Below are 27,383 nucleotides of genomic sequence, written 5' to 3' on the forward strand. Positions count from 1 at the left end.
ACTACTGGGCGGACTGCAAATTGGTACAGCAACTATGGAAAATAGTATGGAGGTTCCTCAAAAACTAAGAATTGATCTACCATATGATCCAGCAATTCATCTTGGGTAGTTATTCCAAAGACTTGAAAACCCACATACGAAAGGAAAGTTGCACACCAATGTTCATAGCAGCATTATTCACAGTGGCCAGGACATGGAAGCAAGCAAAGTGTCCTATGACAGATGGTTGGCTAAAGAAGCTGTGGTACATATATACAATGGAATATCACTCAGCCATAAGAAGAGATGAAATACTGCCATTTGCAACAATATGGATGAACCTCGAGATAATCATGCTAAGCGAAATAAGCCATAATATCACTTATATGTGGGATACAAATCTAAAAGCAACAAATGAGCAGAAGAAACAGAGACTCATGGACATAGACTATAGACTAGTGGTTACCAGAGGACTATAGACTAGTTGTTACTAGTGAGGTGGGGGAGGAGCGGGGAGGTAGATGGGGTAAAGTGGGTAAAATATATTGTAGCTGAAGGAAACTGGACTTTGGGTGCTAAACACACAATAGAATATACAGATGTCAAATGATAATGTACACCTGAAAATTATATAATTGTATTAACCAATGTTACCCCAATCGACTTAATAAAAAATTTTTAAAAATTCTCAAAAAAAATATTTTACCTATAAAGGAGAAAGAATCAGTCTGATATCAGATTTCTCATATGCAACATCAGAACTTGAAATTACCATAATAATATCTAGAGGAATAAAAGAAATGCAACCCAAGAATCCTATATTTAGCCAAGGTATCATTCACTAACAAAATTCAAGAAACATATTTTTGGATATGCAAGGATTCAAAGAGTATATATATCATCCACGTACTTGAGAAAGGACTCTAACCTAAAAGCAAATAGATGAGATTGAGGAGGATGAACAATTTAGGAAAATAGTAGTGGGGAATGAACTTTGAGTTCCCTTCCATCCTCCGTCATCACTTTCCTTCTCAAATATTTAGAAACATAAACCTAAATAGATGATTAGAGATGCTTTGGGATTATAAAATACAAATGTTAATTCTTGAAAGAGAAGAGGCATCCATAAAGGAAATACTATTAAGAACCCAAAATGACGATGAAAATACATTATCAAAATCTGTGTAACAGAGGTAAAGCAGTGGATTTTATAGCTAAAAATGCATCTATTAAAAGGTTTAAAAGAAGGGAGGCTTAAAATTAATGTTTTAATCTTCTACTTCAGATAGCTAGAAAGAGAAAATTAAAGTCAAAGAAAGAAGTAATAATTAAGTATAAAGCACAAATCAATTAAATATTTAAAAAGATTAATATTAGAGAAAGCCATCAATTTCAAAAGTTGATTCTTGAAAGGGTTATTATAGTTTTATGTCAGACAACATAGAGAAAATTAATAAACTCCTAAGAAACACACCTTTCTAGAAATGGCACAAGAGTCCATTATTTAAAATGCTTTCACATGATGAAAACTTCAGGCCCAGATGATTTCACTACTGATCTACCAAGCATTTAAGGAAGAAATTAGATCACACACAAACTTTATAATAGACTAGAGCCTGAGAATATTTCCTATTTTGTTTGGTGAGACCAGCAAAACTGTGATATCAAAACTGACAAGGATATTGCAAGCAAAGAAAATTACAGACCAACAGCCCACATGAAAAAAGACATAAAAATCCTATCAGCAAATCGAATCTATAAATAAAAAGAATATATTATACAGAAGTGGTATTATTTCAATAGATAAAAAAAAAAGGACTTGATAAATGTCCCCTCATACCACATATGTTTCAAGATTGTAACAGAGGTCCAAGTCCATGCAATATGGAAAGAAAAAATAAAATATCAGAAAAGAAAGAACCAAGGTTTCAAGACATACTAAAAATCTATAATATATGTGTAATAATAATAATAACACAATGATGAACGAAATGCAATACTTAATGAAAGATCACAGACCTGAATATAACAGCTAAAACTACAAAGCCCCTGAGAAAAAATATTCAGGACACTGAAGCAGGTAAAAATTTTGACAAGATATGAAAGGCATTAAACATTTTAAAAATTGGTAAACTAGACTGCACCAAAATTAAAAATTTCTACCCCAAGTACACCATTATAAAAACAGAATAGCAGCCAGGAACTGGAATACACACACACACACACACACACACACACACACACACAAAGAATTTATACCCAGATTTCTAAAAATCACTCATAGAAAGGTGAACGACCCAATTAAAAAATGAGTACATGAATTGAACAAGCGCTTCAGAAAAAAAGCTAGCTAAATATGAATATCTGAATGTATAAGATGCTTAACATCATTATTTATCAAGGAAAAGTCAATGAAAGCAGTGAGACTGGTTAAAATAAAAATGATAATATGAGGTGTCAGCAAAGATGTGGAACAACTAGAATACTCATACATAGTTGGCTGAGTATAAAATTAGACACCCACTTTGGAAAACTATTCAATGTTTCTAATAAACCTATTCCATGACCAGCAATTCCACATCTAGGAATATATAGTAGTTCCCCTTTTTCGAGGGGAATACATTTCAAGACCCTCAGTAGAGGACTAAAACTGCAGAAACCAAACCCTGTACAGTTAAGAGATTAACAACGAATTAATAATAAAATAGAACAAATGTCCAGAAAAAGACTTTTACAACAACTACATTCATAAAAACCTACAACTGGAACAATCCAATGGCCAGTACCATAAGAATGATTAAACAAATTTTGGTTAACCAAACTTAGCAATAAAAGAAAATAAATTACTGATGGGCACACAATTTCAATGACTCTCAAAAATTATTAAGTTGGAGCAAAAGCAGCTAGACACAAAAGGCTACAAACTGCATGGTTCCAATTTACATTTAGTTCAAGAACAGGTAATATAATACATTCTGATAGAAATCAGAATAGTGGTGAGAGGGGTGCATGTAGACTAGAATGGGGATGAGAGAAAATTTATGGGTGGTGGATACTGTACACTTAAGACTTGTGTGTTTTACTGTATGTAAATTATACCTCAATTTTTAAAATAAATGGATGAGTAGATACTAGGCAAATGAAACAAAAAGAGAATGGAGTGGCAGTATTAATTTGTGACAAAGCAGGATTAAGGTAAAGTACTCACCTCACAAATTTTGTTGTGAGAATTTAAAAAGATAATTTATGAAACTTGTACAGCATATTTAAAGTACATAATAAATGCTAGCAGCAGTTATTATAATTTCAACTGTCCTATTTTCACTAATGCCCTGTTCGCACCAGCTATGAACATAGATATTAACTAAGTTTGCTTAACATGACTCAAAATGCAAGAATAAAGTCCATCCATCATTATAGCGCTACCTGATAATGATGAATGAAAGTTAAATGGAAAAAAATCCTGTAAAGGAAATCACAGTCTAATAGAAACAATAACAAAAAAAGAAACATTTATAAGACTATATGTTAAAAAATATGGCTGTTAAGGAAGCAGACAGGGAGTGCTTAAGGGACACTAGGAAGGGAACCGAAAAAGGCTTCAAAGAGAAGGTGATGCCTGAGGGCACAGGGCACACTATCCTTTTAGGTAAGGTATCTCTAACCACAACAGGGCACCTATCTAAGGGAAAAAAGGGGAAGATTGCTAATTCAATAACTATGTACTCAGAAACAGCTGTACTCAATAAATTCCTACACTTTACAACTGGGCAGCACCTTTTAAAGTACTCCAAACAGTTGGTTATAACTTACAGAAATACAGAACAGGAGGCAGCATATTGGATGTAGGAGCAAATATAATATTCTACCATTATAGCTTCTTTAGCAGCAATATGTATATCAAAAGATATTCTTATATCATATGGCCTGACCTGTATTATAGCAACTCTTCATCATGGACAGATCCTGACCAATGAACACCTGCTAAGCAGATGTCACATTTCTTCAATTTCTATTCAGTTGCCTTCAACCCATTTAAAATAGTTAAAAAAGTAAAATCATTATTTTGATTTATTTTAATGTTTCCAATTTAAATTTTCTACTTTATTATTTTAAAAACTTTTTGGTAAAAATGCTTTTTAAAAAGCATGTTTCTGAGAAAGGAAAAACTGGAAAATGAAACCTGTCATTTCAAAGATGATAGAAAAGAGTACATTTAACTGTGCCATCTCTATAGAAATAAACTCATCAAACTCTAATCAGAACTTCTATCCAAGTGAATTTGGATTACTTGGTTCAGTCGAATTAATATATATTTTTAATTCTTTATAAATGGATGACTGGACAAATGGCAAACTGACGTTCCTTTATGTTGCTGAACTATAATTTACCAAATTTGGGCAAAATAAATGCCAGGTAAATAATTTTAAAAACTAAACTCTTAATCTCTAGTAGATTGGTGGTACAATTAAACAAACAAACAAAAAAAGAAAACTGTATATAAAACAGAATGTATGTCACCCTGAAAGAGAAGAACAGATGATATTTCTAGGACTTGTCAGTGAGCACCATCATTCCTCACCCCCTTCACCTTCCACTGTGATTCTAACCTGATGACTTACTACTAATCTTTATCATTCCCAAAGCTTTTATTTTCTGAGAATTTTTTAAAATCAAGCTAACTACCTCACATCCCATTCATCAGGCTTCACTTGATTGCTCTAATCTTCTATTAAGGAAGGGAGGAAGGGATAGTCTTTTATTTGATATAGACTATTTGATTTGGCCACCTACACATTGAGGGACATTGGAAAAAGCTATACTGCCACTATCTCCTACAATACTGTTTGAAATCATACTATTCCAGAGTAAGTTAATCATTTTTCTCTTACTTAGTAAAAGAAAAGCCAAAATGAGTTTCTGAAAATGAAAAACAACTAAAATGAAATATCAATAGATAGCAAATTTCAGCAAAATTAGACACAACTGTAGAAACAGTGAATTAGAAGAGAGAGCTGAAGAGAGTATTCCTAATCATAACAGAGAATTAAAGATGAGGGAACAAAGATGAAAGAAAAGTGCAACAGACATGAAGAATAGATTAAGAGGATCTACTGTATATTCAATAGCAGATGCTGAAGGAGATAAAAAGAGTGAATAGAGAAGAATAAATATTCAAAGAGGTAAAAACTGATAATTTTCCAAAATTGATTAAAGATATCAGTTGGGAAAAAAAGGCATAATAAAATCATACCAAGAGACTACATAGTGGACTAGAGAATATCAGAGACAAAGAAAATATCTAAAAAGTAGCCAAAGAAAGACTTTCATATATCTCTTTCTGTAATCGACATTTTTAAAGACTAATATAAACAAACAAAAGGAATAAATACAGGAGATTCAACAACATAATTCACAAACTTCATCTAATACACACATATGGAACGTGGTAATCAAAACTGTTGTACATAAATCTTTTCAAGCAAGGTAAAATATTTAAGAAAACTCACCATATATCCTGCAAAGCAAGTTTCAAGCAAGTGAAAACATAATATTCTCTGACCTCAGCGCAATTAAATTAGAAATCTTTAACAAAGAAAACTAACTCCCAATATGTAAAGAACTGCTCCCACAATTTGGAAATTTAAAATCTCACTTCTATATATCTTGTGTGTCAAAGAAAAACACAAAATTAAAATTAGAAAATACAAAACTGAAAACTAAAATAACATGTTAGTATGTAGGACACAGCTTTAGAGAGAGGGAAATTCATAGTTTTAAACGTTCAAATTAAAAAGGCAGAAAGATTTGGAATCAATGAGCTACTAAATAAAACAATTAAGCTAAGTGTCCAACTTATTACAACAGAAAGAAAGAATAAAAGAGAGGGCAAAACCAAAAAATGGTTCTTAAAAAGGCTCTGGCAAGACTGATTGAGAAAAAAAGACTAAAAAAATTCAGTATTCAATCTTAAGTACAAGAAGGGGTCATAACCTCTGATGTAGTTGAGATTGAAATAATATGAAACTATTATAAAAATATTATGCCAAGAAAATACAAATGACCACAACTAACCAAAAGAAACAGAAAACCTGATATTTCTTTGAACATTAAAGAAATTAAGACAGTCATTAAAAATCATTTCACGATGAAAATACCAGTCTTAGAAGATTTTACCAGAGTTCTAAATATTCAAACAAATAATTCCAATCTTATACAAACTCTTTCAGAGGAATAAAAAAGGGAGACACTCTAAGTCATTTTACAAATTAGCATAACCTATGTATAGCAAAATGTATAAATGTCAAAAACAATATTAAATGGAAAAAGCAAGTATAGAAAAATTCATACCATATAATGCCATTTATGCTATTTAAAAGTCAAAAGTAAGTAATATTAAACAATTCATTGTTTAGAAACCACAGAATGCAGAAGTGACTCTACAGGGAAAGGGTGATGCAAATGTGCAGGGCATGAAGGGTTCTTCAGCTTATTGGTGGGTGCACATTTGTTCATTTTATTATTCTTATATCTTACAGCTATATAAGATCTTTTGTAGGGATAAAGTATTTAATTAAAAAATATTTGAAAACTTATAATCTAAAAATATACCAATATTAAACTAATCATAATATAATGTGTTAAAATGCTATTCCAACATTATGAACCAAGCATGTTAAGAAGAAGAGGATTTGATTCCAATTTGTACTGTGGGATGATATATAAGGAGAGGCCATAAAAGGCTTTCTACAAGATGAGACATCTGTATCTGAGATGGGATTTGAAAGATGATCGAGATTGTGTCAAGCTGAGGCTGAGGAAAAGCCATTCCAGACAGACAGTACAACACAAGCTATGGTAAATGTTCTTAAAATAGAGCCTGGTAAGCTGATGTAGAATGAATGAATGAATGAGCAGACAAATTACATGAAATGTTCAAGGAAAGATGAGTGGCTAGATGACAGGTAACTGGAGTAAGAGAGTTGAATGCCATGAAAAAAGAATAAAACACTGTTCATACATCAGCTTAAGGAACTTAGGTTTTACTCTTCAGCAATGCAGAGTACTAAAATATGGGAAAGAGAAGGAACAATATAATCAGATCTGTATTTCTGAAAGCTCATCCTTGAAACACCGCAGATGAGTTGGAGAGTGAAAGAATTTAGACATTAAACAAAGAATTTAGGAGGGAGGTTCTTGCAATTGCACAGTGGTGAAAAAGGACAGAGTGTGGACAAGAACTGCAAATTCAGAAGATGACAAATTCAGAAGATGGTTAAGGGGTTGAAATGAGAAGACTCAGCATAAACTCTCATGAGGAATGGAGTCAAGAACAATTACCAGGTTCCTGGCTTGCTGATTCAATGACTATTGACTAAGACAGAAAATGCATAAAAAGAAGCTGATTTGAAAGAGGAAGGAAGATTATTTTGGTTTGAGAATGTTGATCTGATCCCAGTGGAAACTTCTAGTGAAGATGTCTGGTAAGAAACAGAACTAAGTCCTAGGAATAACATGTAGGTTAAAGATAAACATTTTGGAAATCATGGGCATCAATAAATGAAGCAGCGGGAGTAGATAAGATCTCCTAAGAAAACTGTTTAGAGTATGAAGAGGAAACAAAGCACAAGCCCAGAGAACAAAAATAGTAAAAATATAGTTAAAGACAACTATAATAGTGGTAGAATTTTATCTGCTCAGGTGAAACGTTTCCCCCTACTTTGATTCCCTCCCTCCCACTTCCACCCCTGACCTATGGTTGTTGCTGTCTCCCCTTAAGAGCTGGATCTCTGAAGGTGGGGCCACTCCTCCCATGCACTCATGGTGCACACCCAGGGCCTGGGGCCCCTGGCGCATGGTCCATGGCTCCACCTAGGGCGCGAACCAAGGACCTTCTGTGAGTAAAGCAGACATGCTAATCACTACACTATAGAACCCCACAGGTGAAAGGTTTTTGATTTAGCAATCCCGCATCCTATCCAACCAGTGAACCAATGGTTTTTACACATTTAATTCCTCCACCTCCCCAAATTCTTTCTTTCATCTCTGAAACAACACCTTCTATGTGAAAGCTTATCTCCTTCCTTGCTTTGGGAAAGCTTTTCTGAATTAACTTCTGTACATGAGAGAAAATATTTTACTTTATAAGTTATAAAGTCCTTGAGTTCTTATAGCTGTACTATCTCCTTATGTTTGTGTTTCTTTTTACCCTCTCCATTTACACAAGGAACTTGAGGCAATTAAATAGGGCCAAAAATTAAGTATTTAGTAGGCAGAGACACAGCTGATCAACTGATAATTCCTGTCTATAAGAACTTAAACTCCCAGATTAATTTACAACTAATTTATTTTCTAAAAAGAGCCTCTAAAAATAATTTACCTAATTTACATTATGAAGAGATGGGGAAGCTAAAATAAATATAAAGGACATAAAACTAGTCATTCACATCTATGAATTCAAGTGGTTTCAAACAAAATTTAAGTATTATACAATTAAGCTAAAATAATCAAGTGTGTAAAATATGGTACATACGATTCAAGTGACTCAAAAATCTTTAAAACTGATTGATGTATGTAAAAGATCTTCCCTAGACATAGTAAAAAAAAAAAAAAAGAAGCTGTCCTTACAACTCCCATGTTGGAATAAAACTTCAATCAAGAATTCAATGACAGACTTGTTTAATGACTACAGTCCCGAGTCAACTGAAAATCTGCAATTATACAAACTCTAAATTTGATATTTGCTTTTTAAAGAATAAGACAGGTTAAAATAGCATTTTACATATGTTTAAAAAATTCCTTGAAATTATATAATTACAGCTACTGTAAATGTCTTATTCCTTTGGTATATTTTCATGGGAATAATTTTGTTCTTTATTTTAAGATGTATGGTGCGGAGCCAGAAAACATTCTGGATTTGGAATGAGAAAAATTAATGTTGAGTGCTGTTTGCTCTGCTATTTAAATAGAGCGAATCATTAACCTCTCTGAGCATCCTTTTGCATGAAAAAAAAAGTTAATATCTTCTTTAATTACTTCCTAGGACTATCTGCATCAAATAACATTATATATATGAACTCATTCTAGCTTTAAATAATCATTGGTATCTCTTGCTGAGCAGTCCCAAGCCCAGTAGTAGTGACAGTCAGCCTAAGTTTGTGGCTTGGCCTCTTGAGGCACATCCAAGCCGAGTGTGTGTGGCGGTCATCTGCAGATTGCTTGGTAGCTCATGTGAAATGGCTCCAGACTGGGTACTGGTGGCAGGTGAACTTGGCCTGCAGCAAGCCCCGCAGGGAGTACCACTGGCCTGCACATCCAGTGGTCAGCTTTAGTCTGAGCCGGAGCACCACTCAAGGCCACATCTAAGCATGACACACCAAAAAGGCAGACTGAGAAGGCATCAGAGCCTTGCTAAAGTGAATCCTGCTCCAAAGAGTCAGTCCCTGTGCAATAGCTCCTCCACTAGTCACTGGCCAGTCCTCACATTCGATAAGCCCAAGGGTCAATCATTCCAACTGACATGCAAACAGAAACCAAGGCTCAACTACAACAGGAGGGTACACATAATCCAAAAAAAGGACATACCTGAGCACCCATGTCTGGTGACCAGGGAGACTGCCCCACTGAATCTCACTGGACCTACTGCATTATCAATTATTAAGACCAGGAGACCTAGTATAAAAACAAACACAGGGAGGAAGCCAAAGTAGAAGACAAACATGTCCCAAATGAAAGAACAAAACATAGCTTCAGAAAAAGAACTAAACAAAATGGAGACAAGCAATCTACCAGAGACAGAGTTCAAAACACTGGTTATAAGGATGTTAAATGAACTTAGGGGAAGAGTAGATGAACTTAATGAGAACTTTAACAAAGAAACAGAGAACATAAAAATGCAGATAGAAAACATAAAAAAGAACCAGTGAGAAATGAAGAATACCTTAGGAGGAATCAACATAAAGTAGATAAAGCAAAGGATTGAATCAGAGATTTAGAAGATAAGATAGCAAAAAAAATCACCCAATCAGAAAAGAAACAAGAAAATAAAAAAAAATAATAATAAAAAAGGAGTGTTTAAGGGGTTTCTGGGACAACATTCACATCAGAGGGGTACCAAAAGGACAAGAGAGAGAATGAGGAATCAAAAAAAAAAAAAAGAAATCTATTTGAAGAAATATAGAAAACTTTCTGAACCTAGTGAAGGAAAGCAAAGAAAGTCCCAAACAAGATGAACCCAAAGAAGCCCACATCAACATATATCATAATTAAAATGCCAAAGGTTAAAGAGAAAGAGAGAATCTTAAAAGCAGCGAGAGAAAATCAATTAGTTACCTACAAGGGAGCTCCCTTGACACTGTCAGCTGATTTCTCAATAGAAACTTTGCAGGCCAGAAGGAACTGGCATGAAATATTCAAAGTGATGAAAAGTAAGGAGGTACAACCACTCAGCAAAGCTATCATTTAGAACCAAAGGACAGATAAAGAGCTTCCCAGACAAGAAAAAGCTACAGGAGTTCATTATCAAGTCAATATGACAGGAAATGCTGGAGGAAGTTCTTTGAAAAGAAGAAAAAAGAAAAAAAAAATTATAAGTATGAATAATAAAATGGCAATAACTATATACCTATCAACAATTATTTTGAATTTAAATGGATTAGGTGCTCCAATAAAGACAGGGTAGCTGAATAGATAAGAAAACAGGACCCTTATATAAGCTGCCTACAAGAGATTGCAAGGCACACACAGACTGAAATTAAAGGGATGGAAAAAAGTGTTTCATGAAAATGAAACAAACAAACAAAAAAGCTGGGTTAGCAATACTTATACCAGAAAAAATAGACTTTAAAATAAAGGCTGTGACAAGAGACAAAGAAGGACCAGTAATCCCACTTCTGGGTATTTTATCTGAAGAAATTTAAAACACTATTTTTAAGGTATAGCATTATGTACAATAGTCAAGATACTGAGTATACCTGGGTGTCAATCAATGGATGAATGGATAAAGAAGAGCTGGTACATATATGCAATGGAGTATTACTCAACCATAAAAAATAATGAAATCTTGCCATCTGCAACAACATAGATGGACCTAGACTAGAGAGTATTGTTATTAGTGGAGTAAGTCAGATAAAGACAAAAGCCATACAATTTCATTTATATGTGGAAAATAAAGAACACAATAAAAAAATAAATCAGAAACAAACTCACAGATACAGAGATCATTTTGATGGCTGCAAGATGGGAGTGGAGTTGCGGGGTCGGTGAAAAAGGGGAAGGGCTTAAGTATAAATTGGTAATTACAAAAGAGTTGTGGAGATTTAAAGTATAGCATAAGGAATACAGTTAATAATATTGTAATAACTATACGGTACCTGATGGGTACTAGATTTATCGATGCTATCACTTTGTAAGTTATATAAATGTCTAATCACTAGGTTGTACCCCTGAAATTAATATATCGTATGCCCACTATAAATTGAAATTTTTTTTAAAAATTCAGAAAAAAATTCTAATTCTGAATGTGAGAACTAGCCTACCATTTAGTCTAAGTTGCATTCCCAAATTCTTCATATTAGCTTGTTCTCAAAAGGATCTGGAAAAAGACTAAGAAGGATACCTAAGTCTCTTTATATATCAATTTTATTCTACTTCTTAATAATATAAACTGAAGCAATATATAGTTCCTACTTAAAATTTTGTAAAACCCTAAAGAAAACCTAACTTATTGCTCTGCTATATACAATTCCTAATCATTTCATATATTTTTTAAATGATAAAAAGTTTCTCCAATAAATATACAGGTATTATTATTGTTGTTGCATAAGAACAAAGTGCCCATTACTTACTGCAAGAGAGTACCTTGCAATTCACAATACAAAAATTTCTGGAAATAAACTTGACTTTTGGCCCTATAATCTTAAGTCACAACATTTCTCATCAGGATGATTAATCTTTACGAAAAGGCAGGAAAACAAGACAGAGCCACCCACTTTGATATTTTCATTCTTTGAAAAAAAAAAAAAATCCCAATTCAGCTCATGAACTAGAACTATCATTTGTAAAAAATATGCAATCTATCAAGAGTACATTTTGATTATAAGATTAACAAGATGATTATCTTTCTTACTCTTTGCACTGAGAAAACTGTACTGACATTAAAAAGTGGTTCTAGCTTAGTTTTACTTAGAAATCTGATAAACATGCTCAGGAACCAACCAACCTCTAATAACAAGGTTACTTCACATTTTCCTTTTCTGCTTACTTAAAAAAATATACACAACAAAGTATAACTTTTTTAAAAACCTACTCCATTAATACAGGATTCATTTTTGTTCAGTCTTGCTACGGACTACAGAGTGGAGAATATGTACTTGTACTTTTCTGGTCCAAATCTGTTGTGTAACAAATATACACAACAAAGTATAACTTTTTTAAAAACCTACTCCATTAATACAGGACTCATTTTTGTTCAGTCTTGCTACGGACTATAGAGTGGAGAGTATGCACTTGTATTTTTCTGGTACAAGGTCTGTTGTAAGCCAGTTGTGTGTATGTGTACACACACAAGTGCTCAAGCACCTGTGTGCCTGCTTAAGTAGTAAAGCAAAAGGATCACTGCAATCTTATGGAAAGGGAGAGAGGAAGAAGTGTGAATAAGCAGGAAGAGGTTTTTCTGCAGGCTCAGAGTTTGCTGTTGGCTATAAATAAAAACTTTAATCTAAAAGGAGCCAAATTTGAGATGATTCTTAAAGATTTGGGTTTAATGCCTTTCCCTCATTATTTTATTCTCTTACTTTTGAACAGCTTAGGTGAGGAGTAAATCAGCTCTAACCTTGAGAAAGCTTTGTTCTAGAGGAAAGATGAGTGTATTAAATTAATGATTCAAGGTGAGTTATGAGAAGGACAGCAATCATTCAAAGATAGGGTTGGGTGAAGATGGGGAAGGAATATGGGTGTGGGGAGAGCAAGCAGAGGGAAAAGTGTAGGAAAGCAAAAGAAAGAGGATGCTTAGAAAACAGTCTGGAAACTAAGTTGATAAAACAACCAACTTGTCCATTTAACATAATTAATTTACCTGTGTTATTTTTTCTATTCCCTGGAAGTTGTGCTTTTCAAAATGTTCTGCTATATTTAGGAAGGTGTGACGTTCTAGGTAGCAGCAATTACTTAGGACTATCAAAAGTTGCTGTTCCTAAAAGTGAAACAAATTTTTAAAAAATTACATATACAATTAATAAATTGAGAGTCTAACACATAACATTTATTACTTATTAACTTTAATGATAATTTTGGTGTTTAATATCAATAGCTGACACTTTGTTTTTCTTGGTCCTTCTTTCTCAATATTAATACAGAGAGAAACAATACAATTCTGTAATTCTATTAATTGCTCGTTATTATACAATAAAAAGTTAAAGAATGTTCCTTTTGAAATTTAATAGGTGTATGGAGACATAGATTGATGAAACACAGTTAAATAATAGGATCAGCTGTCAATCTAATGCTCTAATGCAAGAGAGGAATAACTACTTTACTAGTTATTCTACTTAATATTTTGTGCACAAAAAAGCTACAAAATGAATATTTTTGAGAGCCCAGAAAAGAGAAAGAGCAATTAGGAGGATCGTTTTATAAACTATACAAATGTCTAACTAACGTACTGTATTCTTGCAACTAGTAAATAATAAAATAAAACTTTTAAAAAATGAATATTTTTAAGTAGTAACAAAAATGTGGAAACTCTTAGAAAACAGTTTATAAGAGAATTATAATACAATCCACATGATGGGCTCCTTCAAAAAACTTGAGCTTTCACAGATTTTTTTTTTTTGATGTAGAATAGTCTCCTTCTTACAGGGAAAGAAGGCACAGAGGCTAGGGGACTCTCCCTCAGTGTCAGTCATAGAGAGGACTAGAGGCCTACATTCTATACTCTTCAGGATTCTAGCTACATAAAGTAATTTCTTATCAAAATTACCAGCCCCAATGCTGATGAATAAAACATCTTTTACAGTTCAGAAGTACTATTTTTGTCACGGCTATTGTGGCTCACTGAGAGCATGATCCCAGTGCTCCCTTAGGTGAAGAGCATTCTCTGGAACAAATGTGACTAATTTAAGGCCTTAGTTTAAGATCCCTTGACTAAAATCAAAGGCAAAAACCACTTTCCAGGAAAATTTTTCATCCATATTTTGTTTACTGATTCATATGCAATCAGAATAACTTAAGTTGAAGTCAATACAATAAACATGGAAATAAATAGGTTCCTGGGTCTTTGAGGTATAGAAACCACAGATGAATATATACTCCTTGAACTCAATTGCCAAGCACAGATTATATCTTCAAATAACTTCATTTAACTTCATCAAATTTTTAAAAACTTTCTCAATTTCTTTATTTAAAATGTGCCTGTCTTTATTTCAGGCAGAGTGTAGCTCATTCAACACCTTTTCTGTTCCCCAAGAAATGTAATTAAAATGCCAAGGAATTATTACAGTACCTTCAAACAAATGAAACATTGTTAATGGCCCTGAATTAATCTGTGGATGGGAAATAAAGTACAAAACAAGGTAAAAAGGGTTATGGGATATATACTCCTTATCCACATTTTGTGATTAAATGGCAAGTGAAAAATCAGAAGGAAAGCAGTGAAGAGGTGTACAGGTAAAGGCTGGGGATGGGAGGCAATATTCCCTTTTGCCCCAAGCCTGGTATTACCCTTATGTGGACCTTGTAAAGCACATAAAATAAACATAATGACTCATCAGGCACTCTAAACATGATGCACTCTTCCAAATTCTCAACTGGATTTTCAGTTATAAAATCAATCCCTAATCGCCTTTTTCTTCAAAAATCTTCCCTCCAAATATTAGCCTTCTCTACGAGTCTACCTGCTGCATCTTCTGTGCGCTATTAATTAACTCTCTTTGGTTGATTTTTCTCATTATAATCTGTATGGTTCTTCCCCTAAAATGGAAAAACTATTTGAGTGACTTAAATTCTTAACCTTTAGTAAGCGCTTTTTTCCCTCCTCAAATCTAACCTACCAGAAGAAATAAAAGTGGAAAGAAAAATTGAACAACACAATCAAATAATCAAATTCTTAAGCTTGGATGATAATCAGAAGCTTATTAACAATTCAGATGAATATATATGTTTGAAAATAACAACTCAATCTATTAAAGATAGTACTTGCAGATTAAGGACTATGGCTTTATGTATTATTTCAATTATTCCTTACCAAATCTCTGAGGTGTAGGCAATATCATCTCAATTTTGTCCCAGAGAAAACTGGACACCCTCAGTGACATGCCCAAGGTTATTCAGTTAGGAAGAAGCAGACTAGGAAGCAAACCAGTGTCTTCTGATTCTAAACCTAGACTTCTTTCTACCATAATTGCTACTGCTAGATAACAGAACAAGACCCTAAGATCTCAATAATTTGGGCCAAATTTAACAAGATATCATAGAAGGGGGAAAAATTAGGAAATGAATTTGTTACCAAATGAATAATTTTTGGAGTAAAATGGGAGAGTAAGATCCTGTGAGTAGCAGAAGCAAGTATGAAACTTGGGGTTCTAGTTGGCAGTAAGCTCAATGTAAGTCAACAGAGAGATGTAACCTACTGTGTAGTTCTGGTTGCTTCCCAGTAGTTAGGATCACATTTTTTCTATGCCTCCTTTGAAGAAGGACTGAATTAAACTCTGAGGAGAACTACCATATATAGTGACCACAAGCACATCAGCTGGGGAATGTCTAAATGAGTTAGAGTGTTAGGAGAAGGGAAAATTCCAAGTACACATAGCAGCTGTTTTCAAATACTGAAAAGATTATCATGTAAAATTAGGCTTGTTCTAAAATACAGAAAAAAACCATAGTTGGCCAGATGGCTGGCAAGGCCTTTTTCAATTTAGAAGGATCTTTCCTCCAGTCCATGTCCTACTCTAGCCCTCTTTCTATGTTCACAGTGGAAAGAATGGTTTAAACTTTCCACATCAACTTCCTCGGCTCCTATTCACTCATGACCCAGTGTAAGCAGAAGGCCCCTCAGCAGTCCAGTGATGTGATTCTCTCACAATCATATATGACCTTACAACTATCAAGATCATGAGGCTCTAGTTTTCACCTGACCCAATCTAATACTCCATCAGTCTGTGATATTGTTAAATATTACTTTGTTTAAATGTTTTTTTCCATCTGTCTCAGGAACATTGCTCTATCTGGATTTCCTTCTCTCTCTGGTTATTCCTTTATAGGAACCTTCAAGGCTCTCTGCTTCTGGCCATCTCTCAAATACTGGTACTCCCAATATTATTTTTATATATTTGGCTCTCCTCTCATTCTATCAGTATTTTCTCCAGTATCCTCATCCACCCCCAGGCTTTATATTGCTGACTCACAAACCTAGATTTATGTCCTGGAGTCCAGATAAGTATATCCAATCCCACGCTAGATATCTCTACTTAAATGTTACTTGTTCAAAGATTAAACTAAATTTTATATCTTTTTTTAGAACCCATTTTCTTCCTGAATTCTCTCTGTGAATGGTACCATTATCTACCTAGCCATCGAAGTAATTAAACCTAGCATAGATTTTATTAAAAAGTTACTTTGTTTAAACTTTGCTTAAATTACATTTTCCCCAATGTAACAAATCTTCTATTTAGGAATTGAAATAATTGTGGAAATGAAATAAGGCAGGAAATTTAGGAATTTTTTTTTCCTTGAGAAATACACACACGCGCGCGCGCGCACACACACACACACACACACACACGCACACACACACACACCCACCACCCACCCAAACTCCTACCACCACCTCTGTGAAAGTAGGTCTCCTGAAAGTAACATTTGAACAGGAAAAACAAAATTCTCAAAAGAGCCTTTTTTCTCCAAGAAAGACTTCACTAAGCTCCAGCTGATGACTCTTAAACAGGCAACAGAAAAGTAAACTGAACATTTTTTAAAGGGTTTTGTTTTTATCATGGAACTTTGTGTTTAAATAAAATGCTATAAGATATAGAGAAAAGCAGAGCTTCTCTGTTTAAAGAGGAAACGTGAGGGGAACGGGCACCTGTCCTTTGCCTCCTCTCCAACTTTCAAGCACCAGGGGACCACTAGGATACCTAGTTCACACCCAAGAACTTGCATGATGCAGAGAGCAGATGAAACTACTTAAGGTGCAGTTTCAGCTAAACAGATTTTAAATGTAGAATACATACAAAATTATATTTTTATTAAAATTTTCACAAAATAAAACATGACTTCAAAGTTTCGAGTAATGCTATAGCACTAATATAGTTGGTAATTTAGACAGATTTATTAAAATCATTAGTTTTAAAATGACATGCTTTATTCTTAATTTAATTATTTATCATTTACTTACAGAAGTCAAATTGAAGTCTTCATGGATACTTCCAAACAAATCAGGAGAAGAAACATCAACAGAAAGACTGAAAATAGAAGAGAACAGTTACAATTAAAGCACTAAAATAAAAAAAAAAATGCTAATATATCGTTATATGTAAACTATACACCAATAAAAAGATGCAATGAACCTTATGTATATTTGACTTTAAAATTTTTTGGTCTGTTCTCTGGGTGGTAGGGGAGTCAAGATGGCGAAGTAGGTAGATCCTGAGCTCAGTACCTCCCATGGACACACCAAAACTTTCAATTACATATAGAGCAATTCTCATTGAAAATGACCTGAAGACCAGCTGAACAGACTTTTCTACAACTCAGGATTTAAAGAAAAACCACACCTAGTGGGTAGATGGTCAGGACCCACACGCTCAGTATGGTGAATTATAGGTAGGAAGGACATCACAACTACAGCACATGCTTTAACCAGCCCTGGAACCTTGCCCAATCAGCTCCACCACTGACACACCTGGTGGGCAAACTCAGCCATCAGCAAAAGCACCTCTCAAGCAGCTCCAGTATCAACACATCCAGTAGGCAGCTCCTCCACAGTGGCTCCTACTCTAGAAGATCAGCCCCCTCACACCAGATTATCTCAGCAGTAGCAGCCAGTCCTCATAGCCAGTTGGCCTTGAGAGACCCAACACATAGGAGCACCAGCAGCAATTATAGCATAGCTGTAATAAGAAGGTGCATGCAACCCACACCAGTGACATTCCTGGAGCACCTAGCTCTGGTGACCAGAGGGGACTGTGCCACTGGGCCCCACAAGGCACCTTTTACATAAAGCCACTCTTTCAAAACTGATAGATGTAGCAAATAAAGAGAAACAAACACAGAGAGATAAGCAAAATGAGGAGAAAGAAGAATATGTTACAAACAAAAAAAAATGAACAAAACCACAGAAAAAGAACTGAATGAAAGAGAAATAAGAAACCTATCAAATAAAAAGCTTAAATTAATGGCTATATAAATGCTCAAGAAACCTGGAAGAATAGATGAACTCAGTGAGAACTTCAACAAAGAGAAAATATATATTAAAAAAATCAGAACTAAGAATACAATAACTAAAATGAAAACTAGAGGGAATCAATAGCAGATTTGATGTTCGTCACCACTAAACTAGCAGTATAAGAAATGTTAAAAGGAACTTCAAAAAAGAAAAGAAAAGGCCAACTAAAAATAGGAAAATATAGGAAAAGAAATATCTCATTGACAAAGGCAAACATTTAGTAAAAGTAGTAGATTAAGCATTTATAAAGCTAGTATGAAGGTTCAAGACAAAAGTAGTATAATCCTCTATATCTATAGCAAGTAGTTAAGGGATACACACACACATACACACGCAAAGATGTAAAACGATATCAAATACATAAAACATCAGGAGGAGGAAAGTAAAAATGTAGGACTTTTGGAATATATTCAAACTTAAGCAACCATCAGCTTAATACAGACTGTTATTTACACGGTTCATGGTATATGAATTTCATTGTAACCACAAACCAAAAACCTATAATTGATACGCACACACAAAGAGAGAAAGAAATCCAAATATAAACTAAAGAAAGTCATCAATACATAAGGAAAAAGAGCCAGAGAGGAAGAAAGGACGAGAGAAGAACATTAAAAACAACCTGAAAACAATTACTAAAATGGCAATAAGCACACACCTATCAATAGTTATCTTAAATGCAAACGACTAAATGCTCCAATCAAAAGACATAGGGTGGCTGAATGGATAAAAAAACAAGTGACACGTATATATGCTGCCTACAACAGATTAACTTCAGATTAAAAAAACACAAAAACACAGACTGAAAATGAAGAGATGGAAAAAGATATTTCATGGAAATAGAAACAAAAAGAAAGTTGAGATAGCAATACTTATATCAGTGGGCATTACATAATGATAAAGAGGTCAATCCAACAAGAGGATATAACACTTGTAAGCAAGTATGCATCCAATGCAAGAACACCTAAAGACATACAGCAAATATAGATATTAACATACATAAAATAAGAGATTGACAGTCTAAAATAATAATAGGAAACTTTAACACCCCATTTACATTAGTAGATATATCATTAAGGCATAAATCAACAAGGAAGTGTGGGCCTTAAAATATACAATAGAACATGGTGACTGAAAGAGACCTAACTATGGACGGTGAACACACAATGCAATATATATATACCTCACTGTTAAATTGTATAACTGAAACTTACTGGATTTTGTTAAGCAATGTCACCATAAAAAAAAAGATACATTAGATAAGATGAACTTAATAGATATTAGCAAAACATGCCATACAAAACAGCAGAATACACATTCTTTTCAAGCATACATGAACATTCTCCAAGAGAAATCACGTTAGGCCATGAAACAAATCTTAATAAATATTAAAAGGTTAAAATCATATCAAGCATCTTTTCAGACCACAACAGTCTAAACCTAGATATCAATTACAAGAAAAAAAATGAAAACAACACAAACATGGAGGCTAAACTGCCTGCTACTAAACAACCAATGTTAAAAAAGAAATCAAAGAGACAAAAGTATACCTTGAGATAAATAAAAATGTTAACATTATATTCCAAAATCTTTGGGACACAGTAAAAGCAGTTCTAAGAAGAAAATGTATAGCACTACAGATCTACTTTAAGAAACAAGAAAAATCGCCAAGAAAAAATCAAATCTTACACCTAAAGAAACTAGAAAAAGAAGAACAAACAAAGCCAAAAGGAAGTGGAAGGAAGGAAATAATAAAGATCAGAGTGGAAATAAATGAAAAAGAGACTAAAAAAAATAGGAAAGGTCAATGAAACTAAACACTAGTTCTTTGAAAAGATAAATAATATTGATAAACCTCTAGCTTGACTCATCAAGAAAAAAAGGGCCCAAATAAATAAAATCAGAAATGAAAAAGAAGTTACAACTGGCACCACAGAAAAACAAAGAATGTAAGAGAATACTATACATGCCAATGAATGGGACAACCTAGAAGAAAATGGATAAATTCTTAGAAACGTAGAATCTTTCAAGACCAAATCAAGAAGAAACAGAAAATCTGAACAGATCAATTACTAGTAACAAAATTGAATCGATTATTATTATTGAATTGTATAGTTGAAACCTTATGTATTTCATTAACCAATAAATTCAATAAAAATAATCAAATCAATAATTTAAATTTAAAAACTACCCACAGACAGCTTCACAGGGGAATTCTACCAAATATTTAAAGAAGAATTAATATCTATCACTCTCAAACTCATTTTATGAGGCCAGCATTACCTTCATACCAAAAGAAGACAAAAATACTATTAAAAAAATAGAGACCAGTATCTCTGATGAGCACAGGTGCAAATATTCTCAATAAAACATTAGCAAATCAAATTCAACAATACATTATAAAGATCATACACCATGATTCCAGGGATGCAAGGATGGCTCAATAACTCCAAATTAATCAATGTAATACATCACATTAACAAAATGAAGGATAAAAATCATATGATTATCTCAATAGATAATGAAAAAGCATTTGACAAAATTCAACATTCACGTATGTTAAAAACTCCTCCCAAAATGAATATTAATGATGAAATTCTCAACAAAGTAGGTATAGAGGAAATATACCTCAACATGGTCAAGGCCATAATATGACAAACCAACTGCTTATCAACACTCAACAGTGAAAAACCTAAAAGCTTTTCCCCTTAGGTGAAGAACAAGACAAGATGTTCACTTATACCACTTATTCAACATAGTATTGGAAGTCCTAGCCAAAGCAATCAGAAAAGGAAAAAAAGAAAAATAGGTATCCAGATTAGAAAGAAGTAAAACTGTATTTGCAAATCACATGTAGAAAACCTTAAGCCTCCACCAAAAAAATTTAGAACAAATAAATTCTATAAAGCTATAGGATACAAAATTAATATACAGAAATCTGCAGCATTTCTATATACAAATAATAAACTATCAGAAAATTAAAAACACAATTCCATTAACGATTGCACCAAAAAGGATAGAATACCTAAGGATAAATTTAACCAACAAGGCAAAAGACCTGTACTGTGTAAACTATAAGATACTGATGATAGAAACTGAAGACAACTCAAATAAATGCAAGGATATACTGTGCTCATAAATTATTAGAATTAATATCATTAAAATGTTCATGCTACCCAAAACCACGCTACCCAATCCACAGATTCAATGCAATCTCTATTAAAATACCAATGGCATTTTTACCAGAAGTAGAACAAATGATTCTAAAACTTATATGAAACCATGAAAATCCCCTAACAGCCCAAGCAATCTTGAGAAAGAACAAAGTTGGAGGTAACATGCTTCCAGATTTCAAACTATCCTGCAAAACTACAATAATCCAAACAATATGGTACTGGAAGAAAATAAGACAGAATAATGGAAAAGAAAAAAAAAACCCATAAATTAACCAATGCTTATAAGATCAATTAATCTATGACAAAAAAAGGCAGAAATAAACAATGGGGAAAGACAGTGTCTTCAATAAATGGTGATAGAAAAACCAGACAGATACATGCAAAAAGTTAAGCTAAATCACATTCTGATACTATAGACACAAATAAACTCAAAATGGATTCAAGACTTAAATATTAGATCTGAACCACAAAACTCCTAGAATAAAAAAACAGAAGACTTCTGACACTGCTCTTAGCAGTATTTTTTCTTTTTTTTAAATATATTTCCTGGGGCACAGGCAACAAAAGCAAAATTAAACGAATAAGACTAGCACAAACTAAAAAACTTTTATACAACAAAGAAAACCATTAAATAAAGGCAACCTATTAAATAGAAGATATTTGCAGATCATATAACTGACAAGGATTAATGTTCAAAATATGTAAAGAGCTCATATAACTCAACACCAAAACTCCAAATAATCTAATTAAAAGATAGGCAGAGTCTGAACAGATATTTTTCTAAAAAAGATATACAGACGGCCAAGAGACCCAAGAAAAGCTGCTCAACACTACTAATCATCAGAAAAATGCATATCAAAACTACAATGAGATATCACCTCACATCTGTCAGAATGGCTATCAATAAAAAATCAACAAACAACAAGTGCTGATGAGGATGTGGAGAAAAGGGAATTCTTGTGTACTGTGAGTGGGACTGCAAACTGGTACTGCCACTATGAAAAACAGTATGGAGGTTCTAAATAAATATTAAAAATAGAACTACCATACTATCCAAAATTCCAGTCCTGGGTAGTTATCAAAAAAAAAAAAAAAAATCAAAACACTAATTCAAGAAGATATATGTACCCCTATTTCATTGCAGCATTACTTAAGATAGCCAAGTTATGGAAGCAACCTAGGTGTCTACAGATGAATGAATAAAGATGATATGGTATATTTTTTTATGTATTTGTATAAACACACATGCATACACACAACAAAATATTACTCAGCAATAAAAAAAAAAAAAGTGAAAGCTTGCCATTTGTGACAACATGGATAGACCTAGAAGGTACTATCCTAAGTGAAATAAGTTAGACAGAGAAAGACAAATACTGCATGATTTCACTTACATGTGGAATGGAAAAAACAAATCAAAAGAACAAACAAAGAAACAAAACAGAAAAGGACTCATAAATACAGAGAATAAATTGATGGCTGGTGGCAGGGGTGGCAGGGGAGGTGAGAAAGGTGAAGAGGATTGAGAGAAACAAACTTCTAGTTATAAAATAAATAATGGGGATGTAATGTACCGCATAGAGAATACAACTTTGCATGAAACAGATGATTACTAGATTTATTGTAGTGATCACTTCATAAAGCATATAAATGTTGAATCACTATGTTCTACAACTGAAATGAATATAATATTGTATGTCAACTATAATAAGAAATAACTCTTTTAGTCAAAAATCATATGTTTCTAATATTTAACAATTAATAGCTCAAAGCAGACACTATAAACTATCTATTAACATGGACCATAAGAATTATGCTTTTTGGCCTTCCCAATCCTGACTTATTAAATTTTAAAAAAATCATCAAGAGGGGAAATATCGAATAATTTAATTTCCAGGGTATAGACTCATGTAATTGAAATGTTTTGATTATCAAAGTCTCCACATGGCTTTTTCAAGCTAACTTTCATAGTTAACCATTTACAAGTGAGTTGAGTTAGGAAATGAGTTAACAAAAGTGACCAGAAATATAAAATTGTGGAGGAGGAAATACCATAAATCCACTGATTAAATATATGACAGGAATTCTTCTCTTTAAAGAATTATTTTCTTTTTAGAATTCTTATGGAAGACTTATAGATGAAAATAGCAAATAATATTTTAAAATAGAAGAGCAATAAAAAGATGCCAATCTGAAAAATATTAAAAAATAAGCTAATGATAATTAAAACATGAACTGATAGAAATATATATGAAAGAATGGAACAGAATATAAAGTTCAGAAATATGTTACACTAGGTATTAGAATTCAGTAATGTATGAAACAGAAATTGTAATAAAACAAGAAGAAGGACTTATTTAACCAATAATATCAGGAAACTTTTAATACAATTTCCTGGTGAATTAATGTGTTAAACGTATAAAATCAAATGAAATAAAAACTAGAAGAATTAGATATTTCTTAAATTTCAGAGAGGTGATAGTCTTATATACTGAAAGGCAAAACCAATTAGTGAAATAGATAAACATGAAAAAATTCTCAAATTTTCAATTATTGACTTAAGAGGCATTTCAGTATTATCTCTATCAGATGAATCTTAGGTGCACAGAGTTACGTGTCAAATATCATTCAGAAAAACTATATTGAAAAAAATTCTATACAAGGACATTATAAAAGAATTATGGATTTATAAATATCAAGAACCAAAACTTGTCCTCTGCAGCTCAAATAACTAAGCCTGACCCCGACTTAATCCTACTAACATAATTAATTTTTTACAAGACTATTAGTGCAATTCTCTAACACCTGAATTTTAAAAGTTAATGACTAGGAGTTATATATTTTAATTTTCTACTTTATTATTTATAAAACTTACTCATTTGGATAATTAGGAAGCTAATCATCTGTTCAGTTTGTTTGACATGTCTCTAATAATGTTAAGATGAGTTTGGATGATAAAGAAATGATGGAAAAACATAGGTCGAATATAGAAAAATATGTTTAACTATCTTTCTTATTGGAAGTTGTAGTATATAAGACCAAATATATAACATTAGCCTGTATTTTTAATCCTCCTAAATGAAAGAATGGAACAGAATATTAATCTCATTGATAATGAGATTAATTTCAGTTTTACTTACTGCGTAGTATCTACATCTGCATCAGGCTTGCTGCTTAACTGTTCCAGACAATATATAAAAATCTAAGTAAAAAAATAAGAAGGTTCAGTAACAGGAACTCTTATAGTCTAATCTATTTGGACATTAAAAATAATTTTATGTAAATAAAAAAGAGAAATACAAATCCTATAAGAGGCATGATGTATGTATATATCTCCCATAGGTGATAGACTATAGATCCCACCAATGCATATTGCATAAGTGACAGAAAAGTAAAAGCACCGATATTTTGATCCAAATACTAAGTTCCTGCATGTATTTTATGAAAAACACCTTTTCTTTTCTCTCATTCATTCACACGCTCAACTTTATGTGCCCACAAAGCACTAGTCCCAAAGAACTTAACACTCTAGACACAATGTAAACAATTATCATGTCATTTAATGTATGCTCTAACAGAAATATATATAAAGCAGCACAGGAACACAAAACAGGGGAGTGTAATATAAATGAAAAACTGGGGTACTGCTAAAACAAATTGGAATTAATTTTCCCTTGAATCTTATTTTGTTACTTACTATTATATAGTTTTAAAAATGTATATATATTTTAAATATATATTTAATATATTATACACATATTATAAATAAGAGGGGATTGACAAATAATTTGCATTATTTCAGGCTCAAGACATCAGTGCTTTTTTTACTTGTTACCTGCATGATACTGATGCTCAGTTGGCAAACTTCTTCCTGTGTTTTAGGTTGTTGAAAGACCTGTAAGAAAGAATTTTGGTGAAAAATTCTGGACAGCTAAGAAAACAAAACTTTTGTATATGAAGTTCAATATAAAAAGTTAACATGGAAAACTGCTTCCAGTGTGAGCAACCTTACTCTGAAAAGGGCAATGAATGAGGAGCTGGACTATAGGCAATGTTTCTAACTACAGTAATTTTGCCCCAAGAAGACACTGATATAGAGCTGCTTGACAACACCAAAACCAGCTTTCTTTGTATACAAAAATGCAAGTAGTCTACCTACAACATTTATATTCACATTTTAGCTTTCATCAGCCTCTCTTGGAACCAAGAAATCACTTGCCTATGTAAATGAAATAAAATAAGCAGGCAGTCAGGGAAAAAAAGCTCTTGTGCTGAAATGACTCAAAAATTTACAATTGTGATTCTCCTAAGGCTTCATTGGAAAAGTCTGAAATAGAGGCTGAATGTAACAGAAAACTTACACTGGCTTCTCCTGGCTTGCAGTCTAGAACTCCTTTAAGTGATTGCAGAGAATGTATAATGCACTGTTCAAACTGACATGGCTAAAGGAAAAAAAAAATGCATATCTTTAAATTCAAAAATAAGCATTGGGTAAGACATTTAACAGAAGTGAATATAGCCCAAAACTCAATTTTCCAAATTTGTAGAATGAAATAGATACAATTAAACTGACAATCTCTTAGTCACTGAGATTGAGATTTGGCATGTTTTGCACTTGATATTTAAAAATGGGTGAATCCTGAGATTCCAAAGTACATCTAATTCAACAAAAACAAAAGTCAGGTATAACTAAAATTTTTCTTCAAAATTCTACTCTTCTGAGAGGCAAATGACATGATAAAAAGCAGATATAGTGAGTTTATATTTTAAACACTGTAGGATAAATTCTGAATGAGCTCGATCTCCTAGATACTCCACAACTGTATTTAAAGAGCCAAAATGTTTGTTAGATACCTGATCTTATCCATCCAATGTACCTTCCTCAAAAGGTATGAAAATCTAAGATGTTAAAATAATAATAATAATAATAATAATAATAGCGAGCATTAAATCCAAAATTCAACTGTGGTAAGTTAAATGTTGATATTCATGTGTGGTTATTGAGATTTCTTGTATTTAAATTTGAACTAATTTTACTTTTGTAGAGACTTTTCTTATTTTTGTATTCTCTTTTATAGAGAATATCTGAGGGCCAATGAATAGTTTCAGTTAAGATGGGAGTAAATGACAGTCTAAATATCTACTATCTCTGCATATTGTCAGTGAATCACCAATTTAGCTGACTGTTAGAAGTTATCACAAATCATTCCAGTTCTTCTGAAAGAAGAAAATTCTCAGAATTATTGAAATTTTAAAAAGGCAGAAGATATTTTCAACATGAGAACAGGATGCTTTTAAAGGATGTATTTCAGAGCACTAAAGTGAAATTCAAATTATAGATAATACCTCCCTGAAAGAATAAGCATAATGAGGCAAAGCTTAACATTCATTTATTTAACTTAATAAGGAATGTTTTCCTACGCCAGTTACAGGGAAAGATAAAACAATCTCATTTTAAACAAATGGGATTGGTACTATGGAAATGTTAACTAAATATAAATTAGAGGAATATAATTTAAGTCACCGTTCAAAGTTTAAGAGTTTTACAGATTTTAGGTTAAAATACTTAAAGCTGAAACCTAGACTTTTATTCTAAACATTGATTCACTTTATCTCTTAAGTGAGGTCCATGCTGAATAGCTAAAAAATGCTCAGCTTCATCAAGTATATCATGTATGATGTTTCTTCAACATCTGACTGGAAGACGAATTGGCTGACACTAGAAGTGTGATTTCCTGTGGGTCATTTATCCACAAGGTGTGGTGGGTTTAGTTTTCTGGCTTGTGTGT

The 27,383-nt window shown here is 32.9% G+C and overlaps 1 protein-coding gene across 3 annotated transcripts in view; it reads right to left on the bottom strand.

The window, feature by feature from the left end:
• EXOC2 (exocyst complex component 2) overlaps positions 1-27,383 on the bottom strand; it is a 210,240-nt gene that overhangs the window by 51,326 nt on the left and 131,531 nt on the right. For all 3 annotated transcript variants that reach the window (XM_006918860.3, XM_025051694.1, XM_006918862.3), the window contains exons 18-22: positions 25,956-26,036; positions 25,430-25,489; positions 24,735-24,796; positions 17,369-17,435; positions 13,055-13,171 (exon numbers count right to left, since the gene is read on the bottom strand). In XM_006918860.3, the coding sequence (XP_006918922.1) occupies positions 13,055-13,171; positions 17,369-17,435; positions 24,735-24,796; positions 25,430-25,489; positions 25,956-26,036 (387 nt within the window). The remainder of the gene's footprint in view (positions 1-13,054; positions 13,172-17,368; positions 17,436-24,734; positions 24,797-25,429; positions 25,490-25,955; positions 26,037-27,383) is intronic.

Source organism: Pteropus alecto, unplaced genomic scaffold (genome assembly GCF_000325575.1).
Source record: "Pteropus alecto unplaced genomic scaffold, ASM32557v1 scaffold58, whole genome shotgun sequence".
NCBI classification, from domain to species: domain Eukaryota; kingdom Metazoa; phylum Chordata; class Mammalia; order Chiroptera; family Pteropodidae; genus Pteropus; species Pteropus alecto.